This window comes from Orycteropus afer, unplaced genomic scaffold, assembly GCF_000298275.1.
Source record: "Orycteropus afer afer isolate SDZICR_OR568_19922 unplaced genomic scaffold, OryAfe1.0 scaffold00003, whole genome shotgun sequence".
Taxonomy (NCBI): domain Eukaryota; kingdom Metazoa; phylum Chordata; class Mammalia; order Tubulidentata; family Orycteropodidae; genus Orycteropus; species Orycteropus afer.
In genome coordinates, this window is record NW_006921590.1 from 19,315,862 (window position 1) to 19,337,787 (window position 21,926).

Sequence of the window (21,926 nt, forward strand, 5' to 3'; positions counted from 1 at the left end):
TACATACATTCTATGTCATTTGGAGGTTTATCAAAGTCACATCTAAAGCCAGGTCTTTTGATTGCCCAATTAGAGATCAATTTGGAATGTTTCTTTGGGGGTGGGGGGTGGGTATGAGTATAATGAGATAATTAAATTCAATAAATGTTTGTGTTTAAATCAGGCAAACTGACTTGGTTGTCAGACATGCAGGAAATCGAGGCGTGAGGAGGGGAGCTGTCATTTTTTAACATCTCAGTAAAGACCTAACCAGGCCCTGAATAACTAATATTAGCTGTGATTTCTTGCAGAGGTAAATCAAGCATTTAGGTTTTTGTTTTTGCTTTTGAGAGAGAAGGTGGCTGTTTTTATACCCAATTTTTAAGGAAAAAGACAAGTTTCCACAAGTGAAATCATGTGGCTCAGATTCCCTCTCCCCTATGCATAAAAGACGTTGATGATCTCACCACTCTACCAGCCATACCAAAAAAGTCACTGCATGATTTTTAAACATTTAGTCCCAGTATTGTGCCTTAATATATCCTATCTTAACCTGTAATTTTAGGTCAATATTTGTTACACAGGAAATACATTAAAATCATCTGCAGTGTAAAATGACAGATAAAAGTTGTATGTTTTACCGAAGCATTTAGATTATGACATTTTCTCCCCAGTGAGTTTGTTAGTATTTGCAGAAGGAGACAGTGTGATTAAGGTTAATGTTTTAACTTCTATTAATGTTTCCTTCCCCAAATTTGTACCCTCCAAATAATGTCTTTTAAAATAATAGTGAAATGGGATGTTTAATATGCATAGCATTATGCCCTGTTGGAAATCTGTTTCTGTTTATCTCCATTACATTCATTTAATAATAACAACAATAATAACTTTTCCTAAAGGTTTTAAGAGACGAGAGAACCCGAAACTTGAGCATGTTTTAGCTTTTAATATTTGAACAAAACCCATCCATCTACCAAAACAGATTCCTTGCCTTTTATAGCTGAAGGCTGTAATGAAGACAATGCATCATTTTTGGAATAATTGCTTGAATTACTGTTCTCTGTGAATGGCCCACTTGGGCTGATATCACTGGCCCACTTGGGGTGATATCACTGGTAGAAATTGAAGGCTTCTTCTCCCAATTCTTAGTTATATTTTGCATATATCAGTGACTATAGCAATATGATAAATTCTTCTAAATATAAAATCTGAATATTTAATGAAAAGAGAAATGATGATTAAAAAGGAGCCAGGGTCAGTACATGGGAAGTGTGGTGTGCTGTTTGGAAAGAGTTGCCTGTCTAAGCTTCATGCTTAGGCTTTCCAGTCAAGAGCATCAAACCAGTCTCGTCACTGCAGCAGCAAAGATTTTGACACACTTGGAGCTGACGCTCAGCCAGTCCACATGAGGGATCCAGCCAAAGAAGAAGCACTCATAATAAATTGTAAAATCATGATGGCATCACCATTGTACCAGAACACCTCCCCACCCCGTTCTCTCGGGTTGTTCGTAGCATCTGGAGATAGCCATAGCTCCTTGAAGAAACGTTTGGGTCTTAGCAGTACCATCTATGCTGACTTGCCACACAATCATTAGCTTCATTCTAAGAAATAGTTACAGATATACCTCTCTCCTATAGTGGTTAGAATTAAATGAAATAAGCCACATAAAATGCTCAACACAGTGTCCAATGTATACTCCATGATTATTACTTCTTATTATAATCATATTTAATCTTTTTTTTTATTATATTGAATCTTTTTATATTCACTATGAGATAAAAATTGAACATAGATAACATTTTATGTCTTTTCTTCCAAATCTTTTGCCTAGAGTAGTAACTGTTAATATTTATCATGAGAATATTTGTAAATTTCTTTTTCCTTTAGTTCAATATGTATGTTTTTTTAGCTCAGCTCACTGGTTCTAGTTGCCATTGAGCAAATGATATTCTTCTGGAAGCCATTTCTTTACAATAAATATCATTGCTTATAAGCCTTCTTGGGGTAATCAGTGAGAGTGAATAACTTCCACTTCAGTATGCACCCAAAACTAGTCACCATAGAACTTGAGAAGAATTGATTTTATGCCTTAAATCTGAGCCACATTAAAAAATTACATCAGGAGTATTTGTCCCTTTTTCAAAGTGGGTGAGATTGTGCAGAAAAGGAAAGGAAAAACACAGGCTGCTTGAGTTCCATCTTGAAATTCTCTGGGTTTAGTGAGATCTTGATTACACCCTATGCCTCCTCTTTTTGTCTGGAAAATGGTTAGAAATGCTTATCATTGTTCATCATTGTTGGCTTAACATGCTTTTTACTTTTGGTTCACTTCAGTTGAAATGGATAGTCTTTCTGAACTATCCCAGCAAGGTGCAAACCATGTCAACTTTGGCCAGCAGCCAGTCCCAGGGAACACAGCCGAGCAGCCTCCATCCCCCGCACAGCTCTCCCATGGCAGCCAGCCCTCTGTCCGGACCCCTCTTCCGAACCTGCACCCTGGGCTTGTGTCAACGCCCATCAGTCCTCAGTTGGTCAACCAGCAGCTGGTGATGGCTCAGCTGCTGAACCAGCAGTATGCAGTGAATAGACTTTTAGCCCAGCAGTCCTTAAACCAACAGTACTTGAACCACCCTCCCCCTGTCAGTAGATCTATGAATAAGCCTTTGGAGCAACAGGTTTCTACCAACACAGAGGTGTCTTCCGAAATCTACCAGTGGGTACGTGATGAACTGAAACGAGCAGGAATCTCCCAGGCAGTATTTGCACGTGTGGCTTTTAACAGAACTCAGGTTAGTTTTTTTCTGCTTGTACACGAGTCTTCTCTCCATCCCTTTTCTTAGTCTTGTTGATCCTCATGTTTATGCTTTTACTATATGCTAGTATTTTACCCTTTTTTTTTTCCCATGTGATCATATTGATTGTTTCTGGTGGTGCTTATATTTTATCACTTTTCCCCCATAACATCTTAGTTTTCCAAGGAAAGCTGTGTACAGATTGATCCAGATTTAGGGAACTTGAAAGAAAAAAAATCAGTACCAAAAATATTTCATACTGGCATTATCCACGCTTTTATAGACTTGTTGGTAGGTTGAGAAAAGTTTCACAACTTGCTCAAGGTCATTGGGATTTCTCAGAAGAAAGGTTGGGCAATCTACTTCCATAGTAATACCACCTCGGAAACCCAAGGAGGGGTCACTATGTGTTGAATCTGACTCGATGGCTGTGAGTTTAGTTTTGTGGTCCTTCCCATGGTACCACTTGCCTTAGTTTCTCCTAGGGCGGCTGTACCAAATGTACCATAAGTGGGCAATTTTGAAGAACAGAAACTTTCTTACAGTTTTGGAGACTAAACTCCAAATCGAGGTCTTGACTGTTGATTTCCTCGATGGGCCTCCCTCCTCATTTCTGATGCCGCCTGGTGATCCTTGCCGTTTCTGGGCATGCAGAATCATATGCTTGGTCTTTACAATGTGCACTGTTCCTTCTGTGTGTGTATATGTGTTCCTGTCCCTCACTGCCTGTTCTGCTTTTTGTCATAACATACCACTCTGATGTGATTAGGTTTATGATGGTATGACCCCATTCCAAACCAAACTCATTGCCATTAAGTCCTTTCCAACTCATAGTGGACCCCACTGGGTTTCTGAGGCTGTTAATCTTTATGGAAGTAGATTGCCCAGTCTTCCTTCCATAGAGCAGCTGGTGGTTTTGAACCACTCACCTTCTAGTAGCAGTCAAGTCTCTTATTCACCATACCACTGGAGCACCTTATGACCTCATTAACAAAAGAAAACCTGTTTCCACACCAGCCATCAAATTTCTAGATACAGGGGTTAAGACTTTACCACATTTGGGGCTGGGGGCACACAATAGAATCCGTAACACCACCCATATCAAATATGACCATACATATACATGTTCCCTGGAAGTTATCCTACAATTTAAATTAAAAAATAAAAAAAACAATCTTGAGGTTCAGTAGCAATTTCTGCTGTTTAATCCTATGTGGCCATTTTGAGGAAACAGTAATATGGCTTATTAACATAAAATGCTTTTTAACCTGGTCCTCTCCCCTCTTTACATTTTATTAATATTCTTCTAAACCTCATTCTCTAGACCAAGGATCAGCAAATTTTTTTCTGTAATGGGCCCAATAATGAATATTTCAGGCTTTCAAGGCCAGTAGATCTCTTTCACAAAATTGTGATCTTTCAATACAACTATTTGCAAAATAGGTGATGGGTTTGGTTTGGCCCACAGGCCTTACTTTGCAGGCTCCTATTCTAGACCTCTCAATGAGATCTGAATATACCCCAAGTGTTGATACCTTTGTCCTCCTGGGCAAATTCCAGTGAAGATACTATCCGCATAGAAGATGTTTTAGAAAGGCATGGAGAAAATATGATATATGAGAAGTAAGATAAAGATATTTGGGAACCCTAAACGTATTTTGATTGTGTTATATACACTGTAAGAAAAAAAAATGTTTTTAATTTGTTTGGAAACAAGGATGATATATATGCGGTTTATTTTTTAGCCCAGGCATGCTAAAAAACTAAAAGAACGCATAACTTTGATTAGAATGAGGGCATTAGATCCTTTCAAATTTCCTGGTTTATCACTGTTGGTTGTTTTGTGAAGTGTTTTTTTTTGTTTGTTTTTTGTTTTGCCTGACTCACTCATACATTTCTTTCCTATTTAAGTTATATTGTTACATGATTATGAGTATAAAATCCTGGTACAAAAATAATCTACTATTAATTCCTTGTTGGCAGAGTTTCTGTACCTAGGAAAATCCCAGCTGTGATTTATTTTTGGCTTGCCTTAACGAGATTGGGAGTTAGGAGACCTGACAAAGCCCTTAACTCAGTGTTGTTGTTTTTCAGTTTCTTCATCTGTTTTTTTTTTTTTTTTTTTGGTACATTATTCATCTCTTTTTAAAAGGATAATTGCAGATTATGTGTCAGGTTTAAGTTCTATGGTTTTACCTACTTCTGTATTTTTACAACTTAAAGTATTCATTATTAGCTGGTACATAAAACCCCTATGTTTATTTAAAACTCGTAACTCACCACCATCAAGTTGATTCCGACTCTTAGCGCCCCCTATTGGGTTTCCAAGGCTATAAATCTTTACAGAAGCAGATTACCTCATCTTTCTTCTGCAGAGCAGCTTATGAGATTGTACCACTGACCTTTTGGTTAGCCAAATGCCTTAACTACTATACCACCAGAGCTCCTTTTGTTTAGTTAGGGAATAATTATTTAAAAAATAAAAGAATGAATGAATGAATAATAATAATAATAAAAGCCCTCTAGATATTTCCCATTTCTGGTAGCCTTTTTAATTTTTTTTTTTTTTTTTTTTTTAAGCTAGCAGTAACTAATAGTACTTCTTTGTACTGGTCAAAAAAAGTAGACAAGTATTTAATCAAAAGTTTAGATAGTATTTGTTAAATAGAATTGAAAGCCCACAGACAAAGATGACATTGAAATAGTCCCAAACAACATGTAGATTTACTGATTATCACTTTAAAAATTGAGCAAATACTTACTTCTCGAATCATTAAGGAAAGTTTATATGATAAAAAATGGCAGATGAGTTGGGCTGAGGAGATGAGGGTGAAGTCACCACCTATCCGTATAGTTTTTCTTCTCTTGGGTTGTGATTTTATATCCATGACTATGAAAAGTTGGCCGTTTGTTCTGCCTTTGTTTCTCACATTGACAAATTCCAGGAATATCTATAGGATTTGTTACTGGAAGAAAGGCAAGATTCTCTATTAATCAATTTGAAAAGATAGTCATCTCTGTGGTTAACGTCAAAAAGAGTGGCTTTCTTTTTCCGAGGCCGAGAGTAGAATGAGAACTTGGTACAGCTTGATACAGAGCCCTCTAAGAATAGCCCATTTAGAAAAAGTCATTTCTAAAACAGTATTTGGGCCCCTATATGATAAAGGGGTATGATTTTAAACCTTTATTTTGGTATGTGATACTCCCCAGTAAAAGTGGATGTTGGGTCATAATTGAAGCTGTTTGATTTAAATAAAGAATAATTTTCTGTCTATATAAGTGTTCAGTTTTTGAGAACTAGCTTTTGCACACGCAAGCATGCATGTATTTTGGGTGGTCATACTTAAAAACCAGCACACACACGCACACATACACACAGCTGCATTTATTTTAATGATTATACATTCATATGAATGCATGTAGTGTGTTTATTTCAAAGTGTATGCATTTCAATAAAAGCAGGTGCAGAGTGAGAGTGTATGGTGTGAGCGTGGAGTACGAAAATACACATGCTAATGCATATGTATAGACAGGGAGCTCTGCAGAGTTAAATCGCACATCACACATTTGTGTATACTTATTGCAATGTGCAATTCCAACCCCAAGCTAAAAAAGTAATATAAGATATGTATATACAAATCAAAGTTATATGATATGATTAGATAAAGTCATTGTATCCTATAAACAGTATGTTAAAACATTAATATAATAGATAACTCTGATATGAGTCAAGAATGTTTTAGTCATTGACAGCTCTGTATACCTTTGAAAATCCTGGGTTTCATGTTTTAATTCTAAATTGGAGACTTTCCTCATAATCCTAATAGGTTCTCCTGAATTAAAACATAACCCTCTCTTAAGACTTCCACATAGGACTATTATTTTATTTATTTATTTTTTTAAGTCTCCCTTTTCTGAAAATTTGTGGTGAAGTTTATCTAATTATTTGTTTTAAGGAAATTTTCCCCTCTGAATTTATGGGCATATGTTCTTTAATTGCTGTTGAAGAGACCCGCTTTTAGTACGTGCCATTCATTCAGTTATTCTTATTTGATGTCTTTTTAATGGAAGCCTATGGCTAAAAATAATTGCCGAAGCCTCTGAGATTTATAGTTTTCAGTTCACCTCTCTATAATATTACTATTTAAAGGTCATGATAGAAGAAAATACATTTTTAGTGCCTTTTTTTTTTTTCTTTTTTCAACACTCAGAATTTAACTCTGATCCTATTCTGTGGCTTTTTTCTTCTTTTTCCCCCCTCCTCTTGTCTTTGGCACACTTTATTTTCCAGTAAAATGAAGAATGAAGATGGATTATTCAAAACTGATAACAGTAATGGACCATCATGTAATGTTTTATTGAATTTGAGTTCTGTAAATTATGTGGTGGAGAGAAATTTGCCTGCTTAAGTATAACAGAAATTGCTACTGTGTTCCTATAATTCTTCACAGTGTAATTTAAGAAAAGTCCACTATCCATATCATTATTGAATAAAAGGTAAAAAAGGTGCTATTACCCTATTGTGACAGTGCTCGTTTAGCCTACCAAACGACAAAGATAAATGCATCTGCGTATAACTTACTTGGCATGAGTCCAAGGGTAGTAGGTGGAATTTGAAAATAGTCTTTCACCTGGACATGTGATTAAAAATTCACCAAACAACTGAGTCACAGGTAGCCTTGAAGAAAATTTTATGTATTTTCTTTTTTGGGGGAGGTTTCATGAAATCATATTTTCCTTTTGAGAACTCTGAAGTTCCATGAGGCTGATAATATCTGTTTGAATCAGTGATTATGTTCAAAGAGGAGACAAACGGGAGGCCAGACAGGCTTTTTGTTCAAATTGGCAGTCTCTTTCGCTTATCTGCTGTTTTAAAGAATTCATAATTAGCTTTTGGAAGTACTGATAATATTTATTGAAGGTTTTCTTTCTTTTACAATTACTAATGAATTTTACTTGTAATAACTTGTAAACTCTTTTTGGAATGTAAAAAAGGTTTACGAATTCATCAGTAAATTCTTTAATTGAAAAAAAAAAATAGAATTCTCACTTAACCACTGTGTAACTACAATGCAGAGTAGTTTTATGTTTTCATATATAGAACACACATCTAATTATTTGTATGATACTAAGTCCCAGTGAAAGGCAGCTTCTCATTTCCAATAAAATTCCTATTCACCATGTGCTGGTAACTTCCTACATAACGTACCAGTTATCAAGTTCTTTTCAAAAACAGGAATGACTAATGAATTCTGTTTAATTAGTTCAGCCATAGGTGTGCAATATTGATTATATGCTTAATCTTGGTATTTCAGCATGTTCTATGAAATGGCAAGTAAGTTATATGAGAACCTTGAAATACTATTTTTTAGCATAAAAAAAAATAATTTTGGGGAAAAAGTCTCTCTTAATATCCACCCATAGGTGATTACAAATAATGAACTGGAAATAACAAGTCTGTACTGCATTTTCAACTATGGGGGATAGGAAACAGAGGCAGCATACGTCTTGAATTCATAAATACTTCTATTCAAGCCCCAAATAGGACTGAAATAAGCATTCCCATATTTGGGTTCTGATAGTTATCATTTTGCATCTAGAATTATTCTAAATGACAAAAAAAAAAAAAAATTGTGGTAATTAACACACTAATCAAACATTTTCTAACAATATTTTCAAGCATTTCCACCAGGGGGCACTCCCCTCACTGAAAGCTCTGGGCCCAAAAAAAAAAAAAAAAAAACACCCCAAAAGGTTTCTCAAACACCTGAGACTGTCTACACTGGCTGCGTTACAGTTCTTGAGTGTTTAAGGGCTTGAAACATTGCTTTAGAACTTTCAACATATTCAAAGCATCTGCAAAAACTGCAGATGATCCATTGGAATAATTAATTTAAGTGGAAATGAAATCCTTTGCCCCTAAAACATTTGTACGCTCAAATGGGAAGTCATGCCAATGTCAAAATAAGGGTAGAGGGATTTCTAAATTCTCTGCATGATGACATGCTCTTTTCTATTTTAAGCCATATAGTGGTGACTAGTCCTATGTTAGCAAGATGTCAGAGAGTATATATTATGTATTAATTTCATGCATTTGCTTTTCTCACTATAGTTTTCTGCTCTCAGGAAATATTTCTAATAGAAATATATATTACTTTGTTATTTAAGATTTGCTAATGTCTAATTTCAAGTTTCCCAAGTACATTAACACCCCTAAAAATATATATGCATGTATGTATATATGTATGTATGTGTATGTATGTATGTGTGTGTGTGTGTGTATATATGTATAAATTTAAAACAACAGATTATGCCAAGGGACTATACACACACACACACACACACATACATATACACACAGTCAACTGAACTAAAAAAAAAAATTGCTGAACTATTAGAATAGATAAATATCTCACAAAGGGTCCCAAAACTTTTAATTGCAGGTCCATCCTGAGTGCTAATGATTACTATTAGAATTTACCCATGGATAGCATATCTTGTTTTTAGGTTTCTATCAGTAATTTGGATTTTTTTCTTTTCTTCTTGTGGTATGTACATACAGAATTAATCCATTTAGTAAATATTTTTTTCAAACACTTACAATGGTAGGCCTTGTGCTGGGATGACAAAAATGAATGTTAGATTATTATACTCATGGAATTTATCATATACGATATTGATATCAAAGGAGCCCTGGTGGCACGATAGTTAAGTACTCCACAGGATAAAAGACATGAAAATCTGTTTCCATAAGGATTATAGCCTAGGAAACTCAATGGATCAGTTCTGCTCTGTCCTACAGTATGCTATGAGTCAGCATTGACTCTAGGACACACAATAATAACAATATATAACATCCTGTGAGAAGTGTATGTTTGCATCCCTGTATTTCTATGTGGTTGGTATATTTTGCTTTGCCAAGCACAGTTTTAAATATGTTTCCAATATATTCTTGGGTACACTTACCTTCAGTTTTTTCTTTTCTTTCTTTTGAGACCTATACTTCTTGGTTTTAATATGACACATCAAAAATATAGTCAATCTAGTTAGTTGGCTTTGTGCAAGTTAAATCACAGGATGATTGCTTGTTTGATGGGATTTTAGTTAAATTGGCTGGATGTTTTACTCTTTTGTAGACACAATTGAAACATTGCTTGTCAGTATCACAAATGAAAGTCCATGTACCTTTCATTCTTTAGTCACATTTCTTCCTGATGAAACTGAAAGTTCATGTTATTGCCAGTTTTCTGGTTTTAGTAGACTGAGAAACTCTAAAAATTTACTCTTAAACTCAGTGATCATGTTGGAGTTTCTTTTTAAAACAGCAGCCTGTAAATTATTTTAAGAAGCTCTGTTGGTACAAGAGTTAAGCATTCAGCTGCTAACCAGAAAGTCGGCAGTTCAGACCCACCCAGCAGTTTCATGGGAGAAAGACCTGGCAATCTGCTTCCATAAAAGATTATAGCCAAGACAACCCTATGGTGCAGTTCTGCTTTGTCACATGGGGTTGCTGTGAGTTAGGGCGACTTGATGACACACAACTACAACAGCAGATCATTTTTTAAATGGACTGATTTTATACTGTCTGCACTCAACTGTTACATTTGGTCAGGATGGTACATTATCACTGAAGAACTGGAAACAAAGCTAAGTTTACACTTCTAGAAAACCATGAAAAGCCCTGGGTGTTATAATTTTGGGGCTAGATTATTTTGACATTTGTTGTTGTTGTTATGTGCCAGCGAGTCGGATCCGACTTAGCGACCCTTCCTTGGGTTTCCGAGGCAGTATCACTACGGAAGTAGATTGCCCAACCTTCCTTCCGAGTAGTGACATTTACAGTTCCCAAAAAATGTACCCTTTAACCATTGCCACTGGTTATGGGAGAGTAACATTTGCAATTTACATAGAAACCTTGATGAAATTTTGTTCTGATCTAAATTGTGAGAAGCTGATACTCTGACAAAGTATAGAAAGCAAGTGTCTTGGTATCCCAGGCATTATTTCATGTACAAAACTGAAGAGTCAAGGGTACTCAGCCCTTATAAAATGGACAGAAAATCTTTCCCTGTTTCATAAAATCCCTTGCACAGAGTGGGGGAAAGCAACCATTTTTAAAAGCAATCTTCCAAAAGTTAAAAAAATAGTTGAAATTAATATTTTATTACCTGGGGAGAGAGGTACCAAAAAGTTTTCTAGTGGTTTGTAAATTTCTTCAATCATTTCAATCATTAATAATGATTCTTAGTCCCTAAATTGACACTACATTTTTTTTCCACAACCATGACACTTGATAATTATAGGAAAATTGGACAAATCTTCTTTTCCTTGGCTTGCTGTGATAGACTTTTGCAGTATGGAAAAGTCGTTATGTATTTTAAATTTTACCTATGATTTCTGAACTTCACATTTTCACCCTGTCACCTCAGGTTATAGCGCAAAATACTGTTTAGAATCATCTGGGGGAGTCTGTAGTTTTCTTTCAGTGGTAAATTGAAAGAGACACTTGGTGTCATTTACTTTAATACTGTGAAACCTATGAGAGCGGAGCTCGGTGAGACTGCCTTGTTTTTCCAGATCCTACAAGTTTTCCATCTTTGACAAGGTGCAGTCTTAACCACTTTTTTATCACTCTCTTTTTCCCCCTCACTGCCATGGAGTCTGATCAGATTCATAGCAACCCTTCCTTGGGTTTCCGAGGCAGTATCACTAGGGAAATAGATTGCCCCATCTTTCTTCTGAGGAGTGGCTGGTGGGTTTGAATCGCCGGCCTTCTGAATAGCAGTCAGATGCCTTTTGTTGTTGTTGTTATGTGCCGTCGAGTGGGTCCCGACTCATAGCGACCTCTCCTTGGGTTTCCGAGGTAGTATCACTAGGGAAGTAGATTGCCCCGTCTTCACTACCCTAATATTTACATTTTCCTTCTCTGACAGGCTTCTGCTTCATATAGGTTCTGGTTTTTGCAGGTTTTACTGTAATTTAATATTAAGAAATAATTTAACGTATTGCTTGGGAAAGTATAGCATAAATCACTGGTGATACTTTAGTAGTATCTTTTTTTGAATGTGTTATAATTTATTTTCTATAAAAGTGTGCTATACCTCTAGAAATGGCTTTGTATCTTTACATATTGGGCTGTTGGCATTCCACTGCCTTTGTCTAGCAAGCTTGAGAAATATACAGTTCAGTGCTGTTGTATTACGAGGATTTCATTTATTCTTAACTTCCTTTGATAGTCTCTCTGTGAAAGATTTCATGGCAAGTTAAGCTACTCAAAGGAAGGAGACCAATTAGGCAGTTTCAGTTTATGTTATATGTAAAGCAGATGCTTAATAAAATTAAGAATACAATTGAGGCTCTCTTCTCTACTTATTTCAATTGTAACTAATATATTCCTATGCAGAATTAATGCCTCTGACTGTTCATTTTCTAAACTGGGAAAGAGAAGGAAAGAATCACTGATGGCTTGGCAAAGCCCAGGAGTCGTCTTACCCTGTGCCTTTCTTTCCCTGCAGGGTTTGCTTTCAGAAATCCTCCGAAAGGAAGAGGACCCTAAGACTGCATCCCAGTCTTTGCTGGTAAACCTTCGGGCTATGCAGAACTTCTTACAGTTACCTGAAGCTGAAAGAGACAGAATTTACCAAGACGAAAGAGAAAGGAGTTTGAATGCTGCCTCAGCTATGGGTCCTGCTCCCCTGATAAGCACACCTCCCAGCCGTCCTCCACAGGTTAAGTCACCTTTTCCACCTTACTCTTTATTTGTCTTTTTTTTTTTTAAATACGTGAGGAAGGATCTCAACAATAAATTAATGGATAGCTGGATATATAGTTTTCTTGTTTTTGTTTTTTTGTTTTTAAAAAAAAGCCGACAGTTGCTTGAGGAGAATTTGATCCCAAGTCACTAATTCTGATATAAAAACAATAAGCTACTAATTAGGTAGAGAAAAGAAAATAGCTTTGTGTTTCTTCATTGCGTGGGTTCTTTGGGTAAGGGAAGTAGTCTTTAAATGGGATTATTTCTCTCTCCTACTGTTATTAGCTAAAGGAATATTTTAAAACTCAATAGGAAAAAAAAAAAGTAAAGTCAATTTTAGTCCTGACAGTTTAGAACTGTCAGTTGAATAGCAAATAAATAAAAAAATAAGTAATTCCATTTGTATTTATGCTTTCCAATATGAACTGCAGCTGGTACCAATTACACATCATCTCGTTTGTAATCTTTCATAATTAAGTTTAATACAATCCTTGAAGGCAGTTTTAAATAGGACTGATAAGGAATTCCGTCCATATTCCCAGAAATGGGCATACACTCTATTTCTCTAATTTTTATGCTTTTTAGGAAGAAGAAAACTCACCTTCCAGGTAGCTTTGTGTTTGTATCATCTGTATTATTATTATTTTTTAGTCCAAGTTAAAAAAGTCGTCTCACAACCATTATGAGAATTGAAGAAATTACCTTTCAGCACAAACTGTTTGATAGATGTTTGATAGTGGGTTAGACCCCAAATCTATAAACAAATGTGTTTCTTACACATCTCATTTGGGGCATATACCACTCTTAAAGTCAGCTAATGCATATTCAAAGTACAGTGTTCATATAGCATAATGAAATTGTGTCACAATGAAGTTGTTTTGATTTTCATTTTCCTGTACTAATAGTAAAAAAAATACCATATATTTTCAAACGTGGAAATTTAGAAAAAGCTCATTTAACACTAAAATTGAAACTGCTACAGATGTTCCATAAATAAGGACTAGATATAACATTCAGCTACTTGTTGAGGGCCTTAAACTGCTTATTATAATGTTCTGAAACCATTGTTTTTGGAAATACCACAAAAACTCATCTGCTTTATTTAGTGAAATCAATCCAGTCTTGATGTCTATAGGGGCAGACTATAACGAAATCATTACTGTAATTGTGAATAAGGAAGTTATATTTCTCTAGCAGAAAAGAATAGCTTCTATGTACATACATACGTACTCACCTACCTACCCACACACAATTATTGAATTTGATCTGTAAAATGTGTCTTAAGGTAAACAATAAGAAATTCTTTACATATGTGTGTGTGTGTGTGTGTGTGTGTATAATTAAACTCAGTGCCATTGAGTTGATTCCAACTCATAGTGACTCCCATAGGGTTTCCAAGGCTGTAAATCTTTATAGAAGCAGACTGCCTCTTCTTTTGCCCACAGAACATCTGATGGGTTTGAACTGCTGACCTTCTGGTTAGCAGCCCAGTGCTTTAACCACAGTGCTACCAGAGCTCTGTTTGTGTGTGTGTGTTTGTGTGTGTGTGTGTGTGTATCCAGAACAAACCCACTGCCGTTGTGTCGATTCTGATTCCTGCTCCACAGGAAAAAAATGTGGCAGTCCATGTCTGTAAAAATTGACAGCCTTGAAAACCCTATAGGGCAGTTATACTTTGTCATATAGGATCACTATGAGTCAGAATCAACTTGATGGTGGTGGGTTTTGGGTGAACTATAAGAGAATAATGTTGTTGTTATGTGCTGTCGAGTCAGACCCGACTCATAGTGACCCCTCCTTGGATTTCCGAGGCAGTATCACTACAGAAGTAGATTGCCCCATCTTCCTTCCAAGGAGTGGCTGGTGGGTTTGAATCTCCAGCCTTCTGGTTAGCAGTCAAATGCCATAGGCACTACGATACTGCCTCGGAAACCCAAGGAGGGGTCCCTATGAGTCAGGGCCGACTCAAAGGCACATAACATAAGAGAATAAATTTCTGTTTGTTAAAGTCATCCACTTGTAGTATTTTTGTTATATCAGCCCTAGATAACTAAGAATTTGGTATAGGTGAGGTGCTGTTCTAACAGATACCTAAAATGTGGAAGTGGGGTTGGAATTGGGTAATGAGCAGAGGCTGGAAGAGTTTTAAAGTGCTTAATAGTAAAAGCAGCGTAGAAGAGACTATAGGAGCCCTGGTAGGATAGTGCCTAAGGCACTTGACTGCTAACCAGAAGGCTGGCAGTTCAAACCCATCAGCCACTTCTCGGAAGGAAGATGGGGCAATCTACTTCCGTAGTGATACTGCCTTGGCAACTCAAGGAGGGGTCACTATGGGTCAGGTCCGACTTGATGGCACATACTAACCAAGAAGAGACTGTTGGTGGAATTATGGATGTCAATTCTGGTTAAGGAGACAGTTCTAGTGAGGGCTCAGAAGGAAGTGAGGAGAGCTGTATCACCAAAGATAGTGCAGATGGTTAGAATCAGGAGCAGAGAAATGGCAGCAGCAGAACCAAGAGACTAGCACAAGACAGCACTAGAGCCAGCCCACAGAGTAAGAGAGCTGATTTCCTTTGGGCAGGAGGCTTCTTGGTGGAGTGGAATACCTCCAGGCACTTATTGGTAGCACTAAAGAACTTTGTAACTCTTGCCTGAGGAAGGAAGAGGCTGGACTGGCCCAAGAGACATAAGGGGCCAAGGAACCAAGAGGCCAAGGAACCAGGAAGCAGAAACTGAAGAGACAAGGACCATGAGAAGCAAAGCTGCCTTGATCTGAAAGGTTAAGTCCATGACCTCTGGGGTCTTCAAAGGTGAAACCAGGGCCTGCTAGGCCTCAAGGGGTGGGGCTACCTCCTGCATTTCAAAAAGTCAGATTTTCACCAGCTTGGTTCCTTTCCTGAGTGCCAGGAAAATAGGCCCAGAGCTGCTATCCAAAGCTGAGGGGGTGAGGCTGCCATCCTTAAAGAACAATAGAGCAGGACCTGTTGTGGCTGAGGGAGTGGAGTTACCACTCAGTTTCACTAGTAGAATGGGGCCACCCAAAAACAAGGGAGCAGAGTTGCCATCCAGGTGAACCTAGAAGGTGAAGCTGAAGCTCATGAGCCTCCTCTCAATGTAGAAAGCATACATACATATATATACATTCCCACATATATATGTGACATTTGTAAGAGTGATTTTTTAAAAAAATACTGGTTTTAGACTTGCTTTAACGTTTTGTTTGTAACGTAGGTAGCTTAGAGTTAATACACACCTCATCACTAACTTTGCTCCAGAGTCTAGAGGGCAGGGCCATTGCCTAGATGGTCTCAAAGAACAGAGGATCATTTTAAAACTTTAAGAGCTAATGTAAATTTTTCTGCTTTTTTTTTTTTTTTTTTTAACTTGCTTTGAGCCTGTTATCCCTTTTTTCCCTCCAGTGTCTCCCATTTGTAGAGGAAAAGTGTACCTTGTGCCTGTACCACTACTAAACTTTGGAAGCAGATAACCTGAATTCTAGATTCACAGATGAAGAGGAATTTTGCCCCAGGGTCGAATTTGGACTTGATGTTGATTTGAGACTTATGGGATGATAGACTAAGAGAATTTTATATGTGACAAGGACATGAATATTGGGGGGGGGGGGGACCAAAGTGTAGAATGTCATGGATTGAATTTTATCCTCCCAAAATATGTGTTATGAGCTCTTCTGATGGCATAGTGCCTAAGGCATTTGACTGCTAACCAGAAGGCTGGCAGTTCAAACCCACCAGCCACTTCTCAGAAGGAAGGTTGGGCAGTCTACTTCCATAGTGACAGACTGCCTCATAAACCCAAGGAGGGTCACTATAAGTTGGATCCAGTGGGTTTTTCTGTTTTTGTTTATTTTTTAATATGTGTCACTTTGGCTTGTCTGAGATTCTTAGTGGTTTGGCAGTTATGTGAGGATGTAATTTGGGAGGTATGTAATGATGTAATCAGCCCCCATGAGTGGCCAGCCAATCAATTGTGAGGAAAGTAAGGTGGGATGCAACATCCTTACTCAGGTTACAGCCCTGATCCAATCAATGTAAGGAGAGTTTCCCTGGGGTGTGACCTGCATGCATCACCTTTTGCCTTACAAGAGATAAAAGGGGAGAGAAACATGCAGAGAAGGGAAGACCTCAATACCAGCAAGGAAGAAGAGCTAGAAGCAGAAGCATGTCCTTTGTACCCAGGGTGCCTGTGCTGAGCACCTCCTCGATCCAGGGGAAGATTGATGCCAAAACACATGGAAATCTCCAGGGAAAGCAGGGCTCACAGATGTTGAAAGGAGACAAGGAATTTCCCCCAGAGCTGACAGAGAGAGAAAGGCTTTCCCCAGACCTGGTGCACTGAATTTGGACTTTTAGTCTCCTAACCTTGAGAAAATAAATTTCTGTTTGTTAAAGCCATCCACTTGTGTAACACAGCAGCACTAGAGAATTAAGATAGAATTATATATATATATATATATATATCTGTGTATGTATATGTGTATGTGTATATACATACATGGACACATACATACACATATATGTGTAGCTCTGGTGGCATAGTGATTGAAAGCATTTGGCTGCTAACCAAAAGGTCATCAGTTCAAACCTACCAGCTGCTGTATGGGAGAAAGATGAGGCAGTCTGCTTCCATAAAGATTTATAGCCTTAGAAACTTTATGGAACAGTTCTACTGTGTCCTGTAGAGTTGTTGTGAGTTGGAAATGACTTGATAACAGTAGGTTTGGTTTCATATACATATATACATGCACACACACACATATGTGACATGTATAAGAGTGATTAAAAAAAATTGGTTTTAGACTTGTTTTAACACTTTGTTTGCAATGCAGGTAGCTTAGAGTTAATGCACACCTCATCACTAACTTTGCTTCTATAGTCATCACTGAAGGGCCTCTGGGCAGAGAGTTATTTTACTCATCACTTAATCTGCAATACTAAGAAAAGAATGGCTTACTTAAGACCTATATGAACTTCTTTCAATCTGTTCTGTCTTTTTAATCTATTCAAATGCTTGACTTGGTGGTTCCTTAATACAGCTTTTGTTTTCTAGTTTTTCCAGCATTTTAATGCTTTCATTCTTCAAATGTGATTCTGCTATCCTTATTTCTCAAATACTTGTTTAGCCAAAGTTATATTAATTCTTGTTATTAAGTGATATATCTTTTTATATTCTATTAAATATATATGTATCATGTCTGTTGATATGTATGTTGTTGTTGTTTTGTTATGTGCCATCGAGTCGGATCCAACTCATAGGGACCCCTCCTTGGGTTTCCGAGGCAGTATCACTACGGAAGTAGATTGCCCCATCTTCCTTCCGAGGAGTGGCTGGTGGGTTTGAACAGCCAGCCTTTTTGTTAGCAGTCAAGAGCCTTAGGCACTATGCTACCAGAGCTCCTGTTGATATATATATCACCATATAATATTTATATTATTATTATCATTATTTTATTTTATATATATGTTTATATATGTATAATTATTATTTTGGGCTCAATTACTGATAAACTTGGAGAATTAGTCAAAGATAAACATATGAAGTATGTAGATATTCTTAGGGAAACTTGCAAAGAAAAAACTGCTTCTATTAGTGCAGTATTGCAGGCCATCAAAACAAATTCCAGAATGATTATTTGATGTATGTGTATACAATATTATTTTACTGTTCTAACATAGCTCTTTAAAGTACCTTATTAGCCTCACTGAGAATTCCTTTGCATTACTTAATAGTATTATAGTAGAGCTCACTACCAATTTGTTCACATTTTACCCTTTAACAGTGATCTGATAAATTTTAAGAAATTCTTAATGTATTCAAAGTATTGTCAGTGCAAAATGAGTACCAAAGACTTGGGAAGATGTATTATACAGCAGTTGAATTAGTACTGTTTTGCGACAGATGAAGTCACATGCTGTAAAATTGGAGTCAGTACATCACATGTAATGCTTTAATATGTTTATGACAAATGCCTAAAATGGAAGAACAAAAATGGAGGCAACCACAATACAGAAACAGACTGTAAAATTTTGTCCTTTGTAATTTTATCAGTAAGGGAAAAAGCTGTGTGATATTGCACATTTCATTTCCTGCAAAACAAAGAGGATTTGGAACATACTTGCTTTGAGACTAATCTCAAGCTTGTGTTGGACCTGAATCTGATTTTTTTCTAAAGGGCTTCATGTTATAGGCAGAGGCCCTTGCTGGCTTACAGAAGACCCAGCTCACTTTTAGAAGTAAGAGACTGGATTCTCTTCCAGCTCCTTTCCTGTGGAGTTTAGACCATAGCTCAGGTGGTTTTGAATGCCCCTGGGGTATATTAGACAAAGGACCCTAAACTTTTGAGAGGTTTAGCTTATGCCCATCTTTAAGAGAAGGGGTTTCTCTGGTTTTAGTCAAGCCCCAGGTGGAATTTCTAGGAATAAACCCACCTGAAGAGACTAGACTAGCCCCAGGAGTCAACAAAGCTTTGGGCAGCCCCCACCCAGAAAAGAGCCCTCCAGTGCAGACTCACCCCTGTAGGGACAGCCGGCCCATATGCTTTGTCTTGTGGCTGGGGCAGTAGGCTCTGAGCCAGACCTGTTTACAGAAAGCACATTTTCACAAGTTCCAAGTTTCAGTGCAAGAAATAAGAATACCTCGCATTTGATAATGACTCACAGTTTTCTAAGCACCTTCACATACATTAATTCATTGAATTCTTCTACCAACATTTTGATATAAGGAAAATGAGAACGCCAAGCCTAAGGTTTAGTCAGAGTTTTCAAATCCCCTATTTAAGTCTGTTGCTCTTTCTTCTACTTCAAGCTCCATTTTCAAAATGCAGAGAAACTTTAGAGTGAGGAAAACAAGACTTTGGGAACTTTTCTGTTTGTCATAGAGGATATGAAATTTCATTGTTAGATTAGGGAGGACAACACACGTGAGAGCATTCTCCTGATAAACCAAACCCAACCTATTGCCACAAGTCGATTGTGACTCATGATGCCCTAGATGACAGAGTAGAACTGCCTCATAAGGTTTCCAGGGCTGTAAATCTTTACGGAAGCAGATTGCCACATCTTTCTCCTAGGGATGAGCAGGTGAGTTCGAATTGCTGACCTTTTAGTTAGCAGTCGAATGTGTTAACTGCTATGCCATCAGAGCTCCTTGTTCTCCTGATCGACAACATTAAATGTTTGACAAATGATCCATGTTGAAAGACATCGTACAATCTGGCATCTCTGGGACTGTAGAGAAAAGAGCCCCTTCCACATGGTTGCATGAAAATAAGTGGACAAATCCAATACCCCCAATGTTCCCTGATCTTAAAGGTTTCTTTTCTAACTGTGCTTAGCAAATTTTCTAGATGATTTAATAAGAGGGATTTTATTAATAATAAGTAATTACTGTTTTCTGGCCATTCTCTTTTACACAGAATTAGATCAGTTTTAAAACTGATGATTTTATATTGATGATTTGTCTTAGATGTGTGCTTATGCTGGTTTTATTTGTGTGTTATTGTATATGTGTCTTTTGTTGTTAAATTAACTTAAGAATTTCTGATGCTTTCAAAAATCTATAGAGATCAAGTTATATCTTTTAAATGAATTATATAATTTTTTTCTTTTGGTTTTTCATCTCATTTTCATCTCGTAGTTTTTTCATTCTAAGGGAAGATGTGGTATTTTGTAACATTGCTTTGGAAAATGTACAAAATTAGTGTAAGAAATATATAATTAATGTGGTAGCTGTGTTCTTGTGTCTCTTTCGAAAAATCTGTAATATGATGAGACATAAATTCATCTTGATTTCAGGTTCAGTTACAGGCAGGAACTTATTTAGTACTTGATAAAAATGTTATCTGTTATGGATCTCTTAAATAGCTTTATTTTAAGATCTCACTTAAGGTACTTATAAAATGCTTCCCATTAATTGCCATTTTGTAAAAGCTAGAGAACTTTTTAAAGTCCATATTTGTAAAGTAATTAATATTGTTTCTACAAATGAAAAAAAAAAGTCTAACAAAAAGAGAGAACCATAGTACACAAGATAGTATCAATATATAAAAATTGGGAGTGGGGGCTATTTTCCATCACCAATAAGAATGCCTCAGAATAGCACATTTATTATATAACATTGCTAAGAAAACTTTCACAGTTTGCATATTTTGAGAAATAATGATAAAATTATTAGCTACTAAAAACTGGACAATAGTAAGCTAGATTTAGCAAAGAGCCACCAAAAAGCAGGTTCAGCATGTTTTGAAAAATAACACTTTCCCACTTCAGGCCCACGTACTGACCTGACCTCATGTAGGGACATGACACAGTGGCTTCAAAAACAAGCATATTAGCATCAGACAGACTTAAGTTCAGATCTCAGCTTTGTCCCTTGGACAGATAACTTAGCCTTTTTGTATTAAGATTTTCTCAATTTTAAAATAGGGTGATATAGTACCTATTTAGAGCTATTGTGCAGATTAAAGTGTATGTTAGTACAATGTCCAGTCCATAATAAACAACTAATAAATGTCACCCTTTATTATTATTATAATAATTATTAAAACTATATACAACTCTTATTTTGTGTATGGGAGCTGAGTGCTTGTGGGCAGTTCTCCCAGCCTCAAGAAATAGTGAGCATATTCCCCTATCAGGACCACAATAGAATCCATTTTATGTAACCTGAAAGTTTGGTTGGGTGCATTCTACAGTCTATGAAGAAGCAAAATAGAATTTCCATGGAAACTTTGTGTTCTCCTGCACAATTTGAGTGGAATGAATAGCAGGCCCTTGTGCTGCACCCTGTCCCATGTGGGAGGGTAAAAAGGAGAAACTCCAAACTCCAGTTTTTAACTGCTTCCCGGCGCCACTGTAATGATGGAGTAGAACACCCTACCTTGATAAAAGCTGTTCAGAAAGCAACTGCCTTTATTTTACCTCCTGTGCTATTTGCGGAGAAGAGCCAAAGAGTAGTTTATTTTGCCTGGAATGAACTACTTTATGAATTTTAATGTGTGATATAATATTAAAAGCTAAACCAGGATTAAAGAAGATTTTTTTTCTTTTTTGTACTAGGCTAAAATAGTACTTTGAATAGTGAGGTATAAAAGATTTTTGTTTCCATTTTTACCTGGGGAAAAATTCAGCTTTCATAGTTTTGAAAAACTGTCCCAGTCAGTTCCCCTTAAGCAATAGCCTGTGTTTAGGAAAAAAATGTGGTTCCAGAATTCTAATAGCTTGTCTATGATAAGATGCTTACCTGGGCCAGCAAGATAGCAATGAAGAGCTTTTCTAAGTAGTTTTTAAATGAGTAATAGAGATATTTTCTTTATATGTTATAAAGGTTCTCACATTTTTAAAAATGTCACATGTATACTTGGCTTTCCCTTTTTTATCATA

At 36.8% G+C, this 21,926-nt stretch overlaps 1 protein-coding gene across 1 annotated transcript in view; it reads left to right on the top strand.

Annotated features, from left to right (window-relative positions):
• Positions 1-21,926, top strand: part of SATB1 (SATB homeobox 1) — an 83,105-nt gene that overhangs the window by 24,802 nt on the left and 36,377 nt on the right. The window contains exons 6-7 of the mRNA XM_007936582.1: positions 2,317-2,771; positions 12,290-12,502. Of these exons, the coding sequence (XP_007934773.1) occupies positions 2,317-2,771; positions 12,290-12,502 (668 nt within the window). The remainder of the gene's footprint in view (positions 1-2,316; positions 2,772-12,289; positions 12,503-21,926) is intronic.